Source organism: Eretmochelys imbricata, chromosome 1, assembly GCF_965152235.1.
Source record: "Eretmochelys imbricata isolate rEreImb1 chromosome 1, rEreImb1.hap1, whole genome shotgun sequence".
Classification (NCBI taxonomy): Eukaryota; Metazoa; Chordata; order Testudines; family Cheloniidae; genus Eretmochelys; species Eretmochelys imbricata.
The window spans coordinates 247,866,762-247,882,980 of NC_135572.1; the positions used below are offsets into that span (position 1 = coordinate 247,866,762).

The 16,219-nt window shown below is 44.2% G+C and overlaps 1 protein-coding gene across 12 annotated transcripts in view; it reads left to right on the plus strand.

Moving 5' to 3' along the window:
- Nucleotides 1-16,219, plus strand: part of MICAL3 (microtubule associated monooxygenase, calponin and LIM domain containing 3) — a 247,458-nt gene that overhangs the window by 109,615 nt on the left and 121,624 nt on the right. For 9 of the 12 annotated variants that reach the window (XM_077826983.1, XM_077827007.1, XM_077827024.1 and 6 more), the window contains exons 12-17: nucleotides 1,087-1,234; nucleotides 2,748-2,944; nucleotides 10,101-10,213; nucleotides 10,815-10,877; nucleotides 11,725-11,898; nucleotides 13,098-13,190. In XM_077826983.1, the coding sequence (XP_077683109.1) occupies nucleotides 1,087-1,234; nucleotides 2,748-2,944; nucleotides 10,101-10,213; nucleotides 10,815-10,877; nucleotides 11,725-11,898; nucleotides 13,098-13,190 (788 nt within the window). Of the gene's footprint in view, nucleotides 1-1,086; nucleotides 1,235-2,747; nucleotides 2,945-10,100; nucleotides 10,214-10,814; nucleotides 10,878-11,059; nucleotides 11,200-11,724; nucleotides 11,899-13,097; nucleotides 13,191-16,219 lie in introns of those variants that run through there. The other 3 variants (XM_077827076.1, XM_077826999.1, XM_077827067.1) reach the window with 2 other exon arrangements.

Here is a 16,219-nt window from a genome sequence, read left to right on the forward strand (position 1 = left end):
TAGTGGAGTCCTTATTTCAAGTGTGAAAAACCAGCCCTCTACTTGATTTGGCAGTGAAGCCAAAAACTCTTAAGTACAGATAAAAATAATAATGGAAAAGTAGAAAATGAACGGGAAAAAGAGAAGTCTTTTTTTGTAGATTCCCATCCACACTCAAGCTTTCTCCTTTTTGAAATCTTATCTCTTAGTTTGACTAAATAAATCAATTACTTTACTTGAATTTTCCTCGTAATATAGCAGCTCTACTTGTCGTAAGGGAATCACTGCTATAGGGTCCCCTATCCTAGCATTATGCAGTCTAATTACTGAGCCAGTGCACGGCATGTATTCTAGGAATTAAATGCCTTACACTAAGAATTGGAATAGTTGTCTGGTCAAACCATAACCCAAGGTTTGCTGAACCTTTCCCAGCCATATAACGCCTTTGGATGTCTGAGTGGTGTTTTTGGTGTCTCTTGGAATACTGTTTCATTCAAGTCTGCCTGTTTTGTTACTGTACCTTCCTCTCACTGGTGTACAGTTGCGTAGAGTCTTCTGATTTGTTCTTTGGCCTGCAATGATGCCACCCTTGGCTATAATCTTGTCACATCTCATAGCTAAACAAGGTCAGGATGGTCAGTGATTTGATGGAAGACCTTCAAAGTAAATGCAACTGTTGCAGAAAGGTGTTGAGAGTTCTTCTATCTGAAACAATATACCAGGGGATTAGGGAGCACTGTGCTACAAGGAATGCTATCTTTTGGATCTGACTTAAATCAAGACCTTGACCACTTTTGGTCATTTAAAATTTCCTGGGATATTCACAAGAGCCAGGGTGATCTGTCCAAATTACAGCTTGGGTAATTACTTTTTAGCAAACTAAAATTCTCCCTCCAGTGTGAACTATGTATCACATTATTAGTCACTTCCTCCCCCAAAAAAACTGTTGTATAGTGTTCCTGATGCAGAAAACATGCTGTTTCACCCCAGAGGTGGCTGCATTTCAATGGGTGAGTATAAATATATACTTCTTGAGATGTACTTGGAATTCTCATGAGTGAAAGATTAATACATTACAGTTGACTAAAAATGTTATGTTTGTTTCAGAGTCTGTAGCTCGTTCCAGTAAATTGCTTGGTTGGTGCCAAAGGCAGACTGATGGGTATGCTGGTGTGAATGTAACAGATCTCACAATGTCATGGAAGAGTGGCCTAGCCTTGTGTGCTATTATCCACAGATACCGTCCTGACTTGATGTAAGTGATTGATTGCTTGACTAGAACACAGTGACTGGAGAGACTGTTAGTCAGATTAGCAACCAATATATGAGGAGGGGTTTGCAAATTGTTTAGAGAATAGTGTTAAAATACAGTACAGTTGTGATATGTGGGGAAAAGGACTGAAGTCAATTAAACTAGATTCAGTAAAGTCTAGAGCAATTCACCTGTGGGGGAGAGGGTTATAATGGCTTGGTGAGTACCAGGCTACATGCACCATAATTTTATCTTCTATCTGTTCCAAGTTGTTAGTGACTAAAACTCATTACTGTCTATGTGCGATTAGTTAGAAATAGTTGATGGCTTCAGTTTAATTCATGGCAGACAAATGTCCACATCACCTTTATAAATAGCCCCCTTGTTAGTAGCTTCTTCAGATGGCTTTTAAATTTTCAATCCGAGAGGAGGGGTCTCCTGGTCTGAATAGACACACAGTGTAGGGAAGATTGCACTCCTGTTGCTTGTGCAGTAACCTGTTCTGTGAATAAGTAGGAGAAGCCATTCTAGCTAGTAGTGTGGAGAGCAATATAAAAAAGTGCACAAATCCTAGAATGGGAAAATATTGGCAAGGCAGAAGTTCCATAGTGAAGACTGTGGCCTAGTGGGTGGAGTGCTGGACTGTGATTCAGGAGACCTGGGTTCTGCTCTGCTCTGCTGCTGGACTGCTGGGTGGCTTTGGGCAAGTCACTTCCCCTCCCTCTGCCTCAGTTTCCCCATCTGTAAATAGGGGATTATGATACGGGCCTCCTTTGTAAAGGGCTTGGAGATCTATTCATGAAAAGTGCTATATAAAAGGTAGGTGATATTATTATAATGAAAGTCTAAAATGATTTCAGGTTTGCCATGGGACATTATTAAAGATAAATACTGTAATGCAACATGCTGAAGGTGTATTTAAAAGAAATGTAAAGCAAGCAAAGTAACTATGTAAACATTCCATTCTGTGGGTTGCTGGTTAGAATTCTATACTCAGTCTGAGGCACCATGTTTAAAAAGCCTTACAAATTGGGCAGATGTGGAAGTACAGCATTGACTATTGTAAAAGTGTAGGAAAATCGCACTGGAGAGGGAAAGATGTGAGATCTGTATATGGATCAATCAAGAGAAATGGTGATCTGAAGGACAACTTGATGTGCTTCCAAGTAACAGGGGAACGAGAGTCTGCCTCTTCGGAGAATACTGCAGCAAAGAGGGAAGTGAAGATGTAATAATAATAAAAGCAAAAAATCCTCTATGAAGAGAAGTTTAGGTCATCTTTAGAGATAATAAGGCAGGGCAGTGAATGGACAAAACAATGCGTCTGTTTCACAGTTCATCATTAACAGGCAGAGTAACATAATCACTGTAACATGAAAAGTATGATGGCAGAATTATTGAAAGAAGGGGGGCACTCTGCAGTTTCAATGTTGCCGCTGGAGAGGACTGTCTCTGAAAATATTTTTAGAAGACTGCCCCTGCTTACCTCAATGCTTTTCTCTTCTCCCCCTTGTAGAGACTTTGATTCTCTGGATGAACGTAATGTGGAGAAGAATAACCAGCTGGCATTTGACATTGCTGAAAAGGAGTTTGGAATCTCTCCTATCATGACTGGAAAGGACATGGCATCTGTTGGGGAGCCAGACAAGTTGTCCATGGTGATGTACCTCACACAGTTCTATGAGATGTTCAAGGATTCCATTCCTTCCAGTGGTAAGGGACTTGGAACAAGTGTGTTAGATTTGGTGATGGTGGCAGTATTCATGTTCTTCTGTGCATCGTGTCCCTACCACGATGTCCACTTCCAGTGCGCATGTGCTTTCAATTGAAGACTTTTGGCAGCAGTGCTCATTTGGTCTAGACATGCACCCTAGCTACACTCATGCCTCACACCAAGAGTTGCAACAGACAAAGCATTCTCAGTTCTTTCTCAACCACTTTGGCCAGAGACGGAGTGTTCGTAATGCTCACGGTTATCTGCCTACTCATGACTAAGGCTGTGAGTCTGTCACGGAAGTCACTGATTCCATGACTTCTGCAGTGGCCGGTGGTGGCTCAGCAGCTACCTGAGCTGGGCAGGCCCTGGGTCAGCAGCAGCAGTTTGGGTGTGTGGGAGAGGGCTCAGGCTGGGGTGGGGATCCCTAGCATGGCCCTGAAGCTTCTCCTAGGTGGAGGGACCTGGGAGCTCTGGTTCCCAGCCAATGGAAGCTGTGCAGCCAGCATTTGTGGAGGGAGCAGTGCACGGAGCTTCCTGGCCCCTCTGCCGTCTAGGAGCTGCAGCAACACGCGGAGGTGGGTAGGGAGTCTGCCAACCCCTCGCCCCTCCCCAGCACCAACGGGGGTCCCTGGCCGTGCACCACTGCCCCTTCCCCAGTACCCGTGGCGCCCCCACCCAAGTTTTAGTTAGGGGTGTATAGTAAATTTTTGTTTATTGCCCATGTCCTGTCCGTGACCTTTATTAAAAATACCCGTGACTAAAACGTAGGCTTACTCGTGACTATTTAATCTTTTATTTTTCTAATTGTAGTTGTTGTTTTTCTAATTCTTTATTTATTTAGTTGGTATGGTTTTTTTTGGGGGGGGGGGGGGAGAATTCCTTTTTCCTGTTTGGCTGAGGCTTTTGCCTCCTACCTCCACCCCCACCCTCTGTGTAGGGTAATCCCCACCACTTCTCCGTTTTGAAGAAGACTGGTGTTTTTATCTACGTTCCCAGGCTTCAAATGTCTCACTTGCCAGGAGTCCTTCCCAGTTAATGACAGCCATTCCTGCTGTACCCACTGCCTCAGGGCGCGTGCCCTCAAAGTGCAAAATCTGTATGAGTTTTAAGGGCCACCCTGAGAGATAGGGAGATTAAACTTTGTTTCCTTATGATGAAGTACTCCTTTTGTCCAGCTTTGGATCCAGGCCCAGAGACCCCCACCTCGTACAGCAGCCTCCAAATAGCCATAATGCCCCATCAGCCTCAGGGAGACTTGCAAGCAGCATGGAAAAGATTTCCACCAAGAGGAGTTCTAAGTCTACTCAGAAAGAATATACTTTTAAGAGATACAGCATCTCTTAAAAGTGGATCAAAGACTCTGCACCCCTCAAAGATTTCTGTGAAGGCTTCAAGCAGTCTCAGTACCAAGAGCTCTAAAAATCAGTCCTCAAGCTTGTCTAAATCACATGGTATCTACCGATCAGTACTGAAGCTTTTGGTACCATCGAAACATGAACAAGCTGTTAAAGATTCCAGGGAAACTGCACTAAAGAATTCATTACCTTCTGCAGCATTGACAGCATCTTTGATACCTCAACTGACGGTTCAGCATGTTGGTGCCTCGTGCACCTTCCTTGGTACTGAAGGCCTCTGTGTCTGCAGCCCACCAGGTTCCCACACAACTGCACCCAGTACCACAGAAGTTCAGGTTTTCCAGGGATTTGTTTGTCTCCAATCAACTGGAGTCTCCTTTATTGAGCTTAGTCAGACCCCAAATACCACAACCTCTGCTGTCTCTGGTACTTTGCTATCACTGGTACTGCCTGATTCCCTGGTGCCCATGCTTACAGCGAGACAAATTTACAACTCTTTCATCTACTCCTCCATTTGATTATGCAGATAAGAGCTCTTCAGGCTCTTACATTTCTGTTCAGGACTCTCCTAATTACCTGCCTAGACCACCGTCTCCTGAACCTGCTCCATCAAGGGATACATCAAGGCTGTAATGATCTCGGCCTGTCAGCACCCTCCTTGGTGTAATCAGGGGAATGCCAGCGTCAGCACTGTCAGATTCTGTCCATTCCCCCACAGCAATCCCCACGCAGGAGGAGATACTTGAGGAGCAAGAAAGGAGAGCTAATGAGCAGGCTACCCCACAGACAAATATTTCCTCCTCCTCCCTGGATGAAGTTGTTGTTTTGCCCTCTCCATTTATGGTAGATGACTTCAAACAATTTCAGGATTTGATGAAGAGTGTGGCAGGCACTCTTCATATCCCATTGGAAGAAGTCCAAGAGACTCAGCATAAGTTGCTGGACATTCTTCACACAACATCTTCAGTACAGGTAGTTAGGACCTCGTTAGGAACTGCCAAGGCCAATTGGCAGATCCCCACCACAGCCAAGCTAAGAGGGCAGACACAAAGTAGTACATTACAGCTAGAGATTCAGAATTATTATTTTCCCATCCTGCCCCAACTCCCTAGTTATGGATACAGTAAATGTACACAACAGACAATACCATTCCAAGACTACACCACTTGATAAAGACCAAAAGCTCTTGGATCTTTTTGGTCAAAAGACACTTATTTGCCACCTTGCAATTCAGAATTGCTAATTACCAGGTGATTCTGGCACCATAATCATATTAACTGTTTAAAATTTAATTCTTTATTGAACACCTCCCACAAGAGCAGAAGGAACAATTTCAGGCCCTTATTGCAGAGGGACAGCTTCTTGCAAGGACAACTTTGCAAACTTCTGCTAATCCTTTTGACACAGCAGCCTGCTCTGTCTCCACAGTTGTAGTCATGCATTGAGCCCTGTGGGTACAGTCCATAGGTTTTCTGCACAAAGTCCAGAACACACAAAGGATCTACCCTTCAGTCTCAGATTATTCAGTGAATCCACTGCTGGCTCCCTATATTCGCTGAAGGACGCCAGGGCAATCCTTGTTCGCTGGGAGTGTGTACTCCTACAAATAAGCAGAGATTTAGTCTCTCTCAAACTCAGAGATCCTGCCCAGCCCAGTTTCCCACCTACCATAGAGCATTGCAGCCACTTAAAAAGTAACTCAGAATGCAGAGAGGAAAGTTCTCCATCACTGCACCTGGATCAACACAGCAGACGTCATCTACAAAGTGTTTGTTTTGATGCCTCAGTCAAGAGCCACCTATGCCCCTATGATCTGTATCTGATGTTGTACCACCCTGCCCACTGCATCCTCCCAATTTTGGGGTATCATCTCGTCCATTTCTGCAGCTCATGGGAGCAGATTACCTTTGACAGATGAGTCTTGGAGGTTTACATTGGCTACTTGATCCATTTTCACTCCATATCTCCCTACCACCCTCCTTTTCCATCTCTTTTCAGGGCGCATCTCACAAGCTGCTCTTAAGACAAAAGGCTCTCTCCCCCTCCACTTAGGACCCATGGAACCAGTTCCCACTCAGTACAGAGGAAGCGGATTTTACTTCAAGTACTTCCTCATTCCCAAAAAGAAGGACAAGTGGAGGCCAATTATAGATCTCAGGATGCTGAATATCTTTGTCAAGATACAGAAATTCAAGATGGTAACGCTCGCAGCTATTGTTCCATCCCTGGAGCCAGGAGAATATTTTGCAACCTTGACCTTCAAGATACATACCTTCGTGTCACAATGTGTCCCCCTCGCAAGAGATGCCTATGATTTGTCATATATCAGGACCATTATCAGTACAGAGGCCTTCACTCCTGTAGAGAGTTGACAGAAGTTATGTTGGTAGCTAGTTGCCATACAGCTTCACTAATGGGGAGTAATTGTCTTCCCGTACCTGGACAATTGGCATTTCTACATGGAAATTCAAACAGTGACAAGGGGGCTATGTCTCTTTCACATACTCAGCCTTCAGCTCAATACTGCAAAGTCTTGTCTCCTACCTCTACAGCAGATGGAGTTTATAGAGGCCACTCTCAGTGCCATGGCATCCAGATCCTACCTGCCAGGAAGCAGATTTCTTAGTCTGATGCATTTAATTGCACAACTTCAAGTGGTCCCACAGGCTACCACCAGATCATGCCTGCAGCTCTTTGGGCACATGGCACCATGTACCTTCATCACGTTACACCCCCTTTTACAACCACACTGCTTCTAAGCCTGGCTCAGGACAGTTTTTATACCTGCAACAGAGATGGTCTGAACAAATTACTGTCTATTCCCAGTCGTGTACTAATCTCTCTCAACTAGTGGAAGAATCCAGACAGTGTGCTCAGAGGTTCCTTTCAACCATCCTCCTTCCACTGTCACGTAGACCTTTTTGCCATCACTGTCAACCAGAAACATGCAGAGTTCTGCTCTAATGGAGGTTTTGTTTGCTTGCCATTATCTGGAAGACAACTTTCTCCTCTCTCAGCCGAGAAGTCTTCTATATACCTTCATTCCAATGCTGCTAATTCTCAGAATTCTAAACAAGATCAGACAGGACATAGCCACGGTAATCTTGATCACACCTATCTGGCCAGGACAGGTGGGGTTTCGTTACCTACTTTACCTGTCTTTCCAACTGACCATCAATCTACTGCTCACACCCTACCTTTTCACTTAGGATTTGAGGAACGTTTGTCCCTCACAACTTGAACATTCTCAGTGACTCAGGGACAGGTTCCTGGATGGCTCTCAGAGTTAGAGCTCTCCTGTTCCAGAGTGGTTCAAGAAGTCCTATTGAACAGTAGAAAGGAATTCACCAGGAACACTTACCTTCAGAAATGGAGAAGATATTACTGTTGGTGTATTTGCTGTCTGCTCTCTTGTGTTAACTCTACTATTTCAGAGGTTCTAGAATACCTTTTCACTCTGAAGCAAAGAGGTCTTTTTTTTTTTTTTTTTTTTTTGAGCTCCATCAATGTTCACCTGGCAGCTGTCACAGCATTGTATTCTCCTCTGGAAGGTTTCTCAGTACTTGCTGACACTGCAACTTCCAGATTCATCAGTGAGTTATTCAAACTCTTCCCAAATGTTTGAGAGCCCAGTCCAACTTGGGACTTGAATCTAGTTCTTAATTCGCTGATGAAACCTCTCTTTGATCCACTACCTACTTGTACCCTTTTATACCTTTCCATGAAAACCACCTTTTTAGTGGCAATTACCTCTTCTAGAAGAGTTGGTGAATTAGGGGATTTAATGGTTGACCCTCTTCCACACACAACTGCTTTCTTTAGGGATAAGGTATCCTTCTAACCACACCTGCAGTTCTTATCCATAGTTGTCTTGGACCTTGATATCAATCGCACAATTCATCTGCTGGCTTTCTACCCAAAATTTCATCAGACTAGGGAAGATTTTGCCCCTCACCCCCTGGATGTTAGGAGAGTACTAGCATATTATTTGGACAGGACTAAATTTTTTGTTTCTCTGAGGCTATTTGTGTCTATTGTGGACAGAGTAAAGGAACACTACTGTCTACCCAGAGACTTTCTAAGTGGGTTTTGGATTGCATCCTCTCCTGCTCTGCAGCTTGTAGTGTGCTGTGCCCTCCTAGGGTCATAGCTCATTCTACCAGCTCTCACTCCACATCTGTTGCCCTACTGAAAGAAGTACCAGTAACGGAAATCTGCAAAGTTGCTACATGGGCTTCAATTCACACTTTTTCAAGACACTGTGCCTTAGCATGTGTTCCAGAGACATGCACTACCTTCAGTTCTGCAAACAGTTCCAGACTGGATTCTGAAGATCCCACATCCTTCAGAGGGTAGTCGCCTCAAGCAAAGCACCCATATGGACACTACTCAAAGAAGGAGGTTCATCAAGACGTGTCCCCGTGGGTGCTCCACTATCCGTCGTCCTTTCCCTCTGCTTTGGAGTCCTGTTTTCATGGGACTGAGTGGTAGAGAAGGAACTCAGAGTGGTTTGTCCATCACAGCCCTATATGTCCCTGGTATGGAGCATGAGGATAGCTAAGGCACATGCCTGGACCAAACAAGCACTGCTGCTAAAAATCTCCAGTCGAAGGTGCATGGGGTACATCCGCACTTTAAGTGGAGCATTCATAGAGACATGCATCTCAAAAATCCTCAGTTACTGCACAAAGTGAGTAACCTCTCCTAGTCTGCTTTCCTCCTATAAGAACTCATGCTAGTTACTCTGGGTATGTCTACACTGCAGCTGGGACTGTGCCTCCCAGCCTGGATAGACAAACTCATGCTGTCTCCGCTTGAGCTAGCATGCTAAGAATAGCAATGCAGATGATGTGGCACAGGTGGTGGCTCGGGCTAGCCACCCAAGTCGAAGCCCACCCGACCCCCTGGCTCCAAGCTCAGATGGCTAACCTGAGCTATTGCCCATATCACAACCTCCGCTCTGTTCTTTATAGCGCGCTAGCATGAATGGATTCTGGCTACCTGGGCGACCAGCTGCAGTGTAGACGTACCCTTTTTGAGGCCACCATAAAAATTGCTGTCTTCCTTGGTGCTAACAGGCACCCTTCTAGCAGCATTAAGAACCAGTGCAAGGGTTTAATAAGCACAAACTGAGCTACCATCTCACCCATGAAAAGGCAGACAACAGGTCTGTGTGTAAAAAGCTTGCACGGGTGCTGCTTTTGTTGTGCCTGGTAGGTGGATGAACAGGGCTTCAGCCTCGGACTATCAGTCCAGCATCTTTCACTGGTACTAAACTCACTTCATAATTATTAAACAACTTCCTTGCTCTCTTGCTCCTGCTGAGGGTTGCTCTGTCATTGCTAGTGTGAAGGTCCTAGCCAGCAGTCATTTAGTAGTTAATTTTAGAAGCTCTGACAGAGCTTTATATTTATTGTTACAATGCCTGGACTTTGTATATAACTCCAGGTTAGTGGAAAGAAGGCCTGAAAGGTCGTATTTTTGTTAACTAGAACGGAAAGATGCAGTCATGTAGCTTAAGTCTGAATTTGACCTACTTAAACTCTAAAACTATTTTGCGTACTTAGAAAACCTGGGAGGAAAAGTGCATTTGCCAAGTGGAAAAGGGCAAAACTATTCAGAAAAATATTGATTTTGAAGTTCCTAACAGCATTTTATATGGAGAGTGTTTAAAAAAAAAAAAACCCAGTTCATGCTAAAGAATGAATGAGTTCCTTCTTAATTGTTTCTTGGCTATTGTTAATAACTACACAGAGGTTTCTGTGCATTCACTGGTTCCACTTGTTTCCGTTCACAGAGACTCTGGATCTGAACGCAGAAGAGAAAGCTGCTCTAATTGCCAGTACCAAGTCTCCAATCTCTTTTCTTAGCAAACTAGGGCAGAGCATCTCCCGAAAACGAACTCCAAAGGTAGCCATACCCTACTATGTATACTTTAACCCTGAGAACACTAGAATTTGGCAGGCTGACAGCCAAATAAGCGCTAAGAAGCGTGCGAGAGAGAGAGAGAGTGAGTAAGTAAAGTGGTTCTAGACTTGCTGGCATTGTACATCTCATTGTACATGAGCCCTTTAATTGCAGCACTAAATTCAGAATGGGTGCTTTCATATAATGAAACGCTATATTCTTAACATTACAGTATTACTCAGGGACTTTGGGTTGGGGAGAAGGGTGAAAAATAGAAAGTATGATTATCCTAGTGATAGGATGAGGGTTATTCTGTTCAGTTGGCTTAGGTCCAAAGTATTTTTTGTACTGTGAAATGCCTGCTGTTTCTCCTGTTGACTCATTGAAAAGCTCCAAGAATGATAAGCTGTATTTCAGATAAGAAGGTTTGGCTCCCTAAATGAGGACCAAAGACTACTGGGAACCACCTTTCCTACAAATGGGAAATGAGCATAGAGAATCCTCCAGCAATAATTCAAACGCTTGTGTAATGCACTGATGGGATTCATTATGAGCCAAAGAGTTTAAAAAAAATCCACCCTATCTAGTTTTTCTCCCATTGCAGGATAAAAAGGAGAAGGAACTGGATGGTGCAGGAAAGAGGAGAAAGACCAGCCAGTCAGAGGACGTAAGTATTATAGTAGGGAAAATGCCTGGGGGAAAGAGCGTGTGATAGATTCCCTATTTCCACGCCCAACTCCTTGTATTTTTAGGAGGTTCCTCTCTTCATGCTCTTTCCCTGGATGTTCCATCTTCTCCCCAGATATTCCACTCAAACAGAACCTTATGTGAGATTTTTTATTTTTTTAGGTTGAAATCAATTCCTGCTCAGAGCTTATACTTTGTGTTAAGTACTGAGCCAGCTACATCAGAGACTTACTAAATAAATAAGTTTGCAATGTGCTAATGTTGTCAGAAAATCCCTTTCATCCTGCTTTCTTGAAACACACACTAATCATTTTGGTTGGGGTGCTGAGGAGTAGCATTGTCAGATGCTAAGCTGGTATGGGGGTGTCAGCAATTCCACCCAGGTAAAAGGTAGAACTTGGATTTGCATGGGCATGAAGCTGGCTGCAGAGTCAGTGTATAAGGCACATGTACTATGTCACGCATGGAACACCTACAGTTAAGAGTGCGTGTGTCCAGATAGGAACTGCTGAGCTGAGGGCTGCCACCTGGGGTTCTCAGTGAGTGCTTGAAGCAGCTCATTGTCTTATGTTCACAGGCCCATGAGAGCTTCTCAACTGTGGGTCTCCTCAGTGGTACAGTGTAGCAATGAAATATGAAGCAAGAGGGTGCAGGTAGATGGAGAGGAATTTGGTGAGCAGAAGGGCTGACTAGAAGAAAGAACATGAGCTTGGAAGTGTGGGTTAATGGATTTGGGTTCTGCTCTGTTGAATTGCAGAAGCCTTCTTTAAAGGAAAAGACCCATTTGGAAAGTTTCTATTTAATCTTTAGTTTATACTGGTTATTAGGAGGAAGCCCCCCGAAGCTATAGGGAGGAGAGGCCCACACTTGTGAGCGCCCTGACAGAGAGGAGAATTGATGCTGCCATCGGGAACCAGAACAAGGTGAAGTCCATGGCAACCCAGCTGCTGGCCAAATTTGAGGAGAATGCACCAGTGCAGTCCACAGGCTTACGGAGACAGGTAGGAGGTGGTTTATACCTTTATATCCTTGGGCCTACTCCAACAAGCTCTCACCCAAATTTGGGTAGTAGAACCCTTTTGTTTTGAAGAAGATGAGGAATATCACAGAGGCTGGGACAGTAAAGTGATGCACTCTTTAAGACTGAACTCTGGCTTTGCACTTTCACCCAGAGTGCACTCTTGTAATTGAGAGTAAAGGCTAGATGGAAGAGGAAGACTCCAAGACGTTTAGAGACAGATTTCTAAGGGTATTTAGGCACCTAAAAATGCAGACAGGCACCTAATGGGATTTTCATAGACACCCAAATGCCTGTCTCCCATTGATTTCAATGTGAGATAGTTGCTTTTGAAAATACAGTAGGTGCCTGTTGCATCTTTAAAGCCTAAGTATCTTCAAAAATCTGGCCTTCATGCTAACTTTAGCCCCAGTCTGGCCCTCACTTACATGGATTTAGTGTTTATGAATTGAAACAAGGAGAACACATCCTGTTGTGCTATTATTCTGTCTCAGAGGTTGAGAAGAGTTTTCAGTAGGGAATGGTTTGTTGGATTCCCAATTCCAGAAAGACAGTACTGCTTTGTAATATAAAACCACCCCCATCTCCATATATACACCATTTTCCATGCTGCTTTCAACTAGAAGAGAACGAGACTGGAGGAACTGAGCTTTTTCCCAGTGAATTCTGTAATGATTGTTCCTTGCAATGTGTCCTGCAAGGCCATACAATGGAGATTCCCCATGGTCATTGCTCTTAAACCATGCCACCCAGTGCTTTTTGCTTGGGAAAACCTGGACCTGATCAACTGGGAGTTGCCATTACAGCCAGACCTCCTGTTTCATTCCCTGGGATACTTCCTGCTTGGACATAGGATAGAGCTGTTTAAGTGGTGGCCTTTACTTTGTTCTTCCCCAGTTAGATAATGTTTCCTTTGTCACAATATTGAACAGGAGAAACACTGAAAACCTGGGGGGAGATGCTACAAAAATCTTAATATATCCCATTTTTATTTTGCTTGATTTTTTTCTTTAAATTTTACTTGATAATTAATTCTTCCCCACCCCCATTTTTTCTTCCAATTGTCTGTCTGTCTGTCTGATGTCCCCCCACTCCTTTGTTGCTTTCTTTGAGTGCCTTTCGATATTTTATTTTGTTCCTCTGGGATCCCATCCTGCTTTCCCTATGACCTATGTGTAACAGCCTGTCCTGCCTTATCAGGAACGTGTTCACAACCAGCTATCCTGCAGACAGCGAGAGCAAGGCCGCCTTGCTCCCATGCCTCAGTGGAAACAGGTAAACCAATAAAATGAATGTGATGTAACATCCACACAAGATCTCACCTACCCAGTGCTTCCTTTCTTTACTGACCCTTCTTTGGCACCACGGTGCGAAGTTCTTTGTTCTAAAATACTGAAGAATAGTGAGTGAGGTTGAGATCTCTCTTTAGGAGTGGCTTAATGTTTTAAGAGGTGTTGGTCATAATTTATCTCTCTGCTTCACCACCATCCATTTCAACTTATTTGCTCAGGCCTTCAATGGATATTTTAGCAGGAATTTTTCCTTCAAATGCAGCTTAGTATGGACTTCCAAAGTAGAATACTGCCTACGTGAAATAGGAGCAGTGTCTCAAACATGTCTGAGTAGCCATTTGAAAAAAATATATATACCCAAGTGATTCTATCAGCAACTGGAGTTGAGTGAATCAAACCTATGCGACCACTGGAGTTCTTCCTTAGCAGCAGGGAGTAAAATTTGCTACCTGATGATCTCTCTTCTGAGTATCCAGACTTGCTATTCCTACAGTGCATTTGATCTGCTTTGTAGTTTCAGGAGACCTCAATCACTGTGGTGGAGTTCGTTGGTCTTCCCAGTGATATTGCATCCAGATCTGAAAAGAGTCTTAATTCTCAAACAGTGCATAGAAACTGTAATAAGCCAGTGTTCCTGGCCTCCCTTCCATCTCCAGAGCATGGCAGACTTCTGTCTTACTGAGAATTTGAAAAAACTTTGGACTTTCAGTCACAGGGTGGGTCAGAAGAGGAAGCCTGGATACTTGGAAAAGAAAAATCACCAGATATCAAATTCTGCCTCCTCTCTTATGTAGCCTGGCTCGCTATCCTTGTAGTGGGGGTTCTTACAGCAGTGAAATCCAAAGGATAGTCTTTTACAATTCCTTACTTGCAAACAGGCAGAGTTACTCATTGCACTGACGGTGGTTCCCCTGTTTTCCAGTAAAAGTAGCCTCATTGCCTCTGTGAGGATAGTCATAAAAGTGTGGTTTTGATAGCAGCGCTCAGAGAAAGGTATTTACCTGTCTGTTTCTAGTCACAATGTAATGAAAACGCACTTTTGAGACAGGAGGAAGAAGAGAACACCGGTTTGGCTCACTTCCTCCAAGTCTGTGGATTCATGGTGAACTCTATTTAAAAAATAAGAACAAAAATAAAAGCTTACCCCCAACTCAAATAATCCAGCATTTTGGAATCATGTACCATGGTCAAAACCACGCTGCGCCAGGCTTCTCTTCAAAGAAGGAGAACCAAATAAAGGATATTATACACTATGGGAAAGTCTGCTAAGAGCCTCTACCAGCATGTCTACAGTTACCTTCGGAGCGATTGATTCAGTGGGGGTTGATTTATCACGTATAGTGATGATGCGATAAATCAACCGCCAAGCACTCTCCTGTCAACTCCGATACTCCATCAGAGCAAGAAGCATAGGTGGAGTTGTCGGTGGAGAGTCAGCAATTGACCCACCGCAGTGAAGTCACCGCGGTAAGTAGATCTAAGTACGTCAACTTCAGCTACATTATTCATGTAGCTGAAGTTGCGTAACTTAGATCGATTTTCTCCCCGCCACCTCCCCCAACCCCAATGTAGACCAAGCCTATCTTTCACAGTGTTAGTAAGCCTGGTCAGTGCTGGTATGTGGAGATCTCCTGACTCTGTGCTTGCTTCTATGATTCCTGCTATCCTTCCCTCAAAAGGTCACGTTCACCTCCACTGAAAAAAGAGCTCTCCCTTTTTAAGGCCTCTTTTTTCTAGTTCTGTGGTCAACCGAGAGCAGTTTCAGACCCACAGTGAGGTAACTGGACAGGATCATCATTAGTATGGATTCCAGCCTTTGGGAATCTTTCACATAACCTGGTGCAGGAGAGTGAGTCTCAGAAAAAAGTGAAGAAGAACATAAACTGGGTACAGCTCCATGCCATTAGATTAGCCTTGTTGTGTTACACAACCAAATAAAGCTGGGTCCGAATTGCGCCGTTTGCCTTTCTCAAGAGAGGAAGGTGAAGATTTGTGTTTTAGCACTTGAATGAGATTTTGAGTCCCTACAACCCTAAGGCACTTTCCCTGTCTTCTAAATTTTAACCACCAGGACACTGGATTTTACCCTTTATACAGGGAAGGATAAGTGAGGTCTGGTCATACTGAGAGATTCAGATAAGAGTGGCTTATCCTTACCCTGGTTTTTTTGTGGCTGAGCAGGGGAGGCCACACTGCCTTTGCACCAGACAGGTGGGGATTCTGAGTGAGGCAAGTGAGAAAGCCTTAGTGAGAGTGAGTCTGCACTAGGGAATTAAAAAAACAAACCAAATAAAAACCATTGTTACCATTTGTGCAGCTGAACTGGTGTTGGTGCCAATGGTAGCCCAGGGGTAAGCTGTAATGTAGTGCAAGTCTTCGGCTGGACCTGTTTTTGCCGTTGACTATTAAAACAGTTTTTCAATAGATTTAAGTAACGTAGTAGTAGTCAGAGTGTGGTCAACAAAACTAACTAGTGTAAACACTGCTCCTAAGGCCCCTCCTGGATTAGGTGCTCAACTTTTGCTGGCCTTTTCTTGGATAGTCTTCATAGTGTCCTGGTGGGAAGATTCAGCTTTTGTGTTGGATTTTGTTGTGTTTTCCATGCCGGGTAATTGAGGTGGAGAGGGACAACAGGAACTTGGCAAAATCTTCAGAGCATAGCTGGGTCAAAGAGCATATCTCTGCAGTGTCTACTCCAGAAGTTGGGGACAGAGGGAATGGCTGGTCTGGGGAAGCAAAGTGACCCAGTTGCCTGTTTGAGTGCCAATAGCCCGGGGACTGCTTTTGCAGGAGAGTTCTCTCTGGGGTGACTTGGGAGATCAAAGAGTAGCTGTTGGCACTCTGCAGTCAGCTGCTGTGGTGGCTGAGGCATTGGCCATCAGGAGGCCAGCTGGATCCCTCCATCATGATCAGTAGCCATCTTGCAGGCGTTTCTGTTGTGGGAGGCTGTCTCTGAAACAGCACTTGGACCTGCTGCTGAGATATCCTGCTGCTGGTAGAGAAGAACGGCAA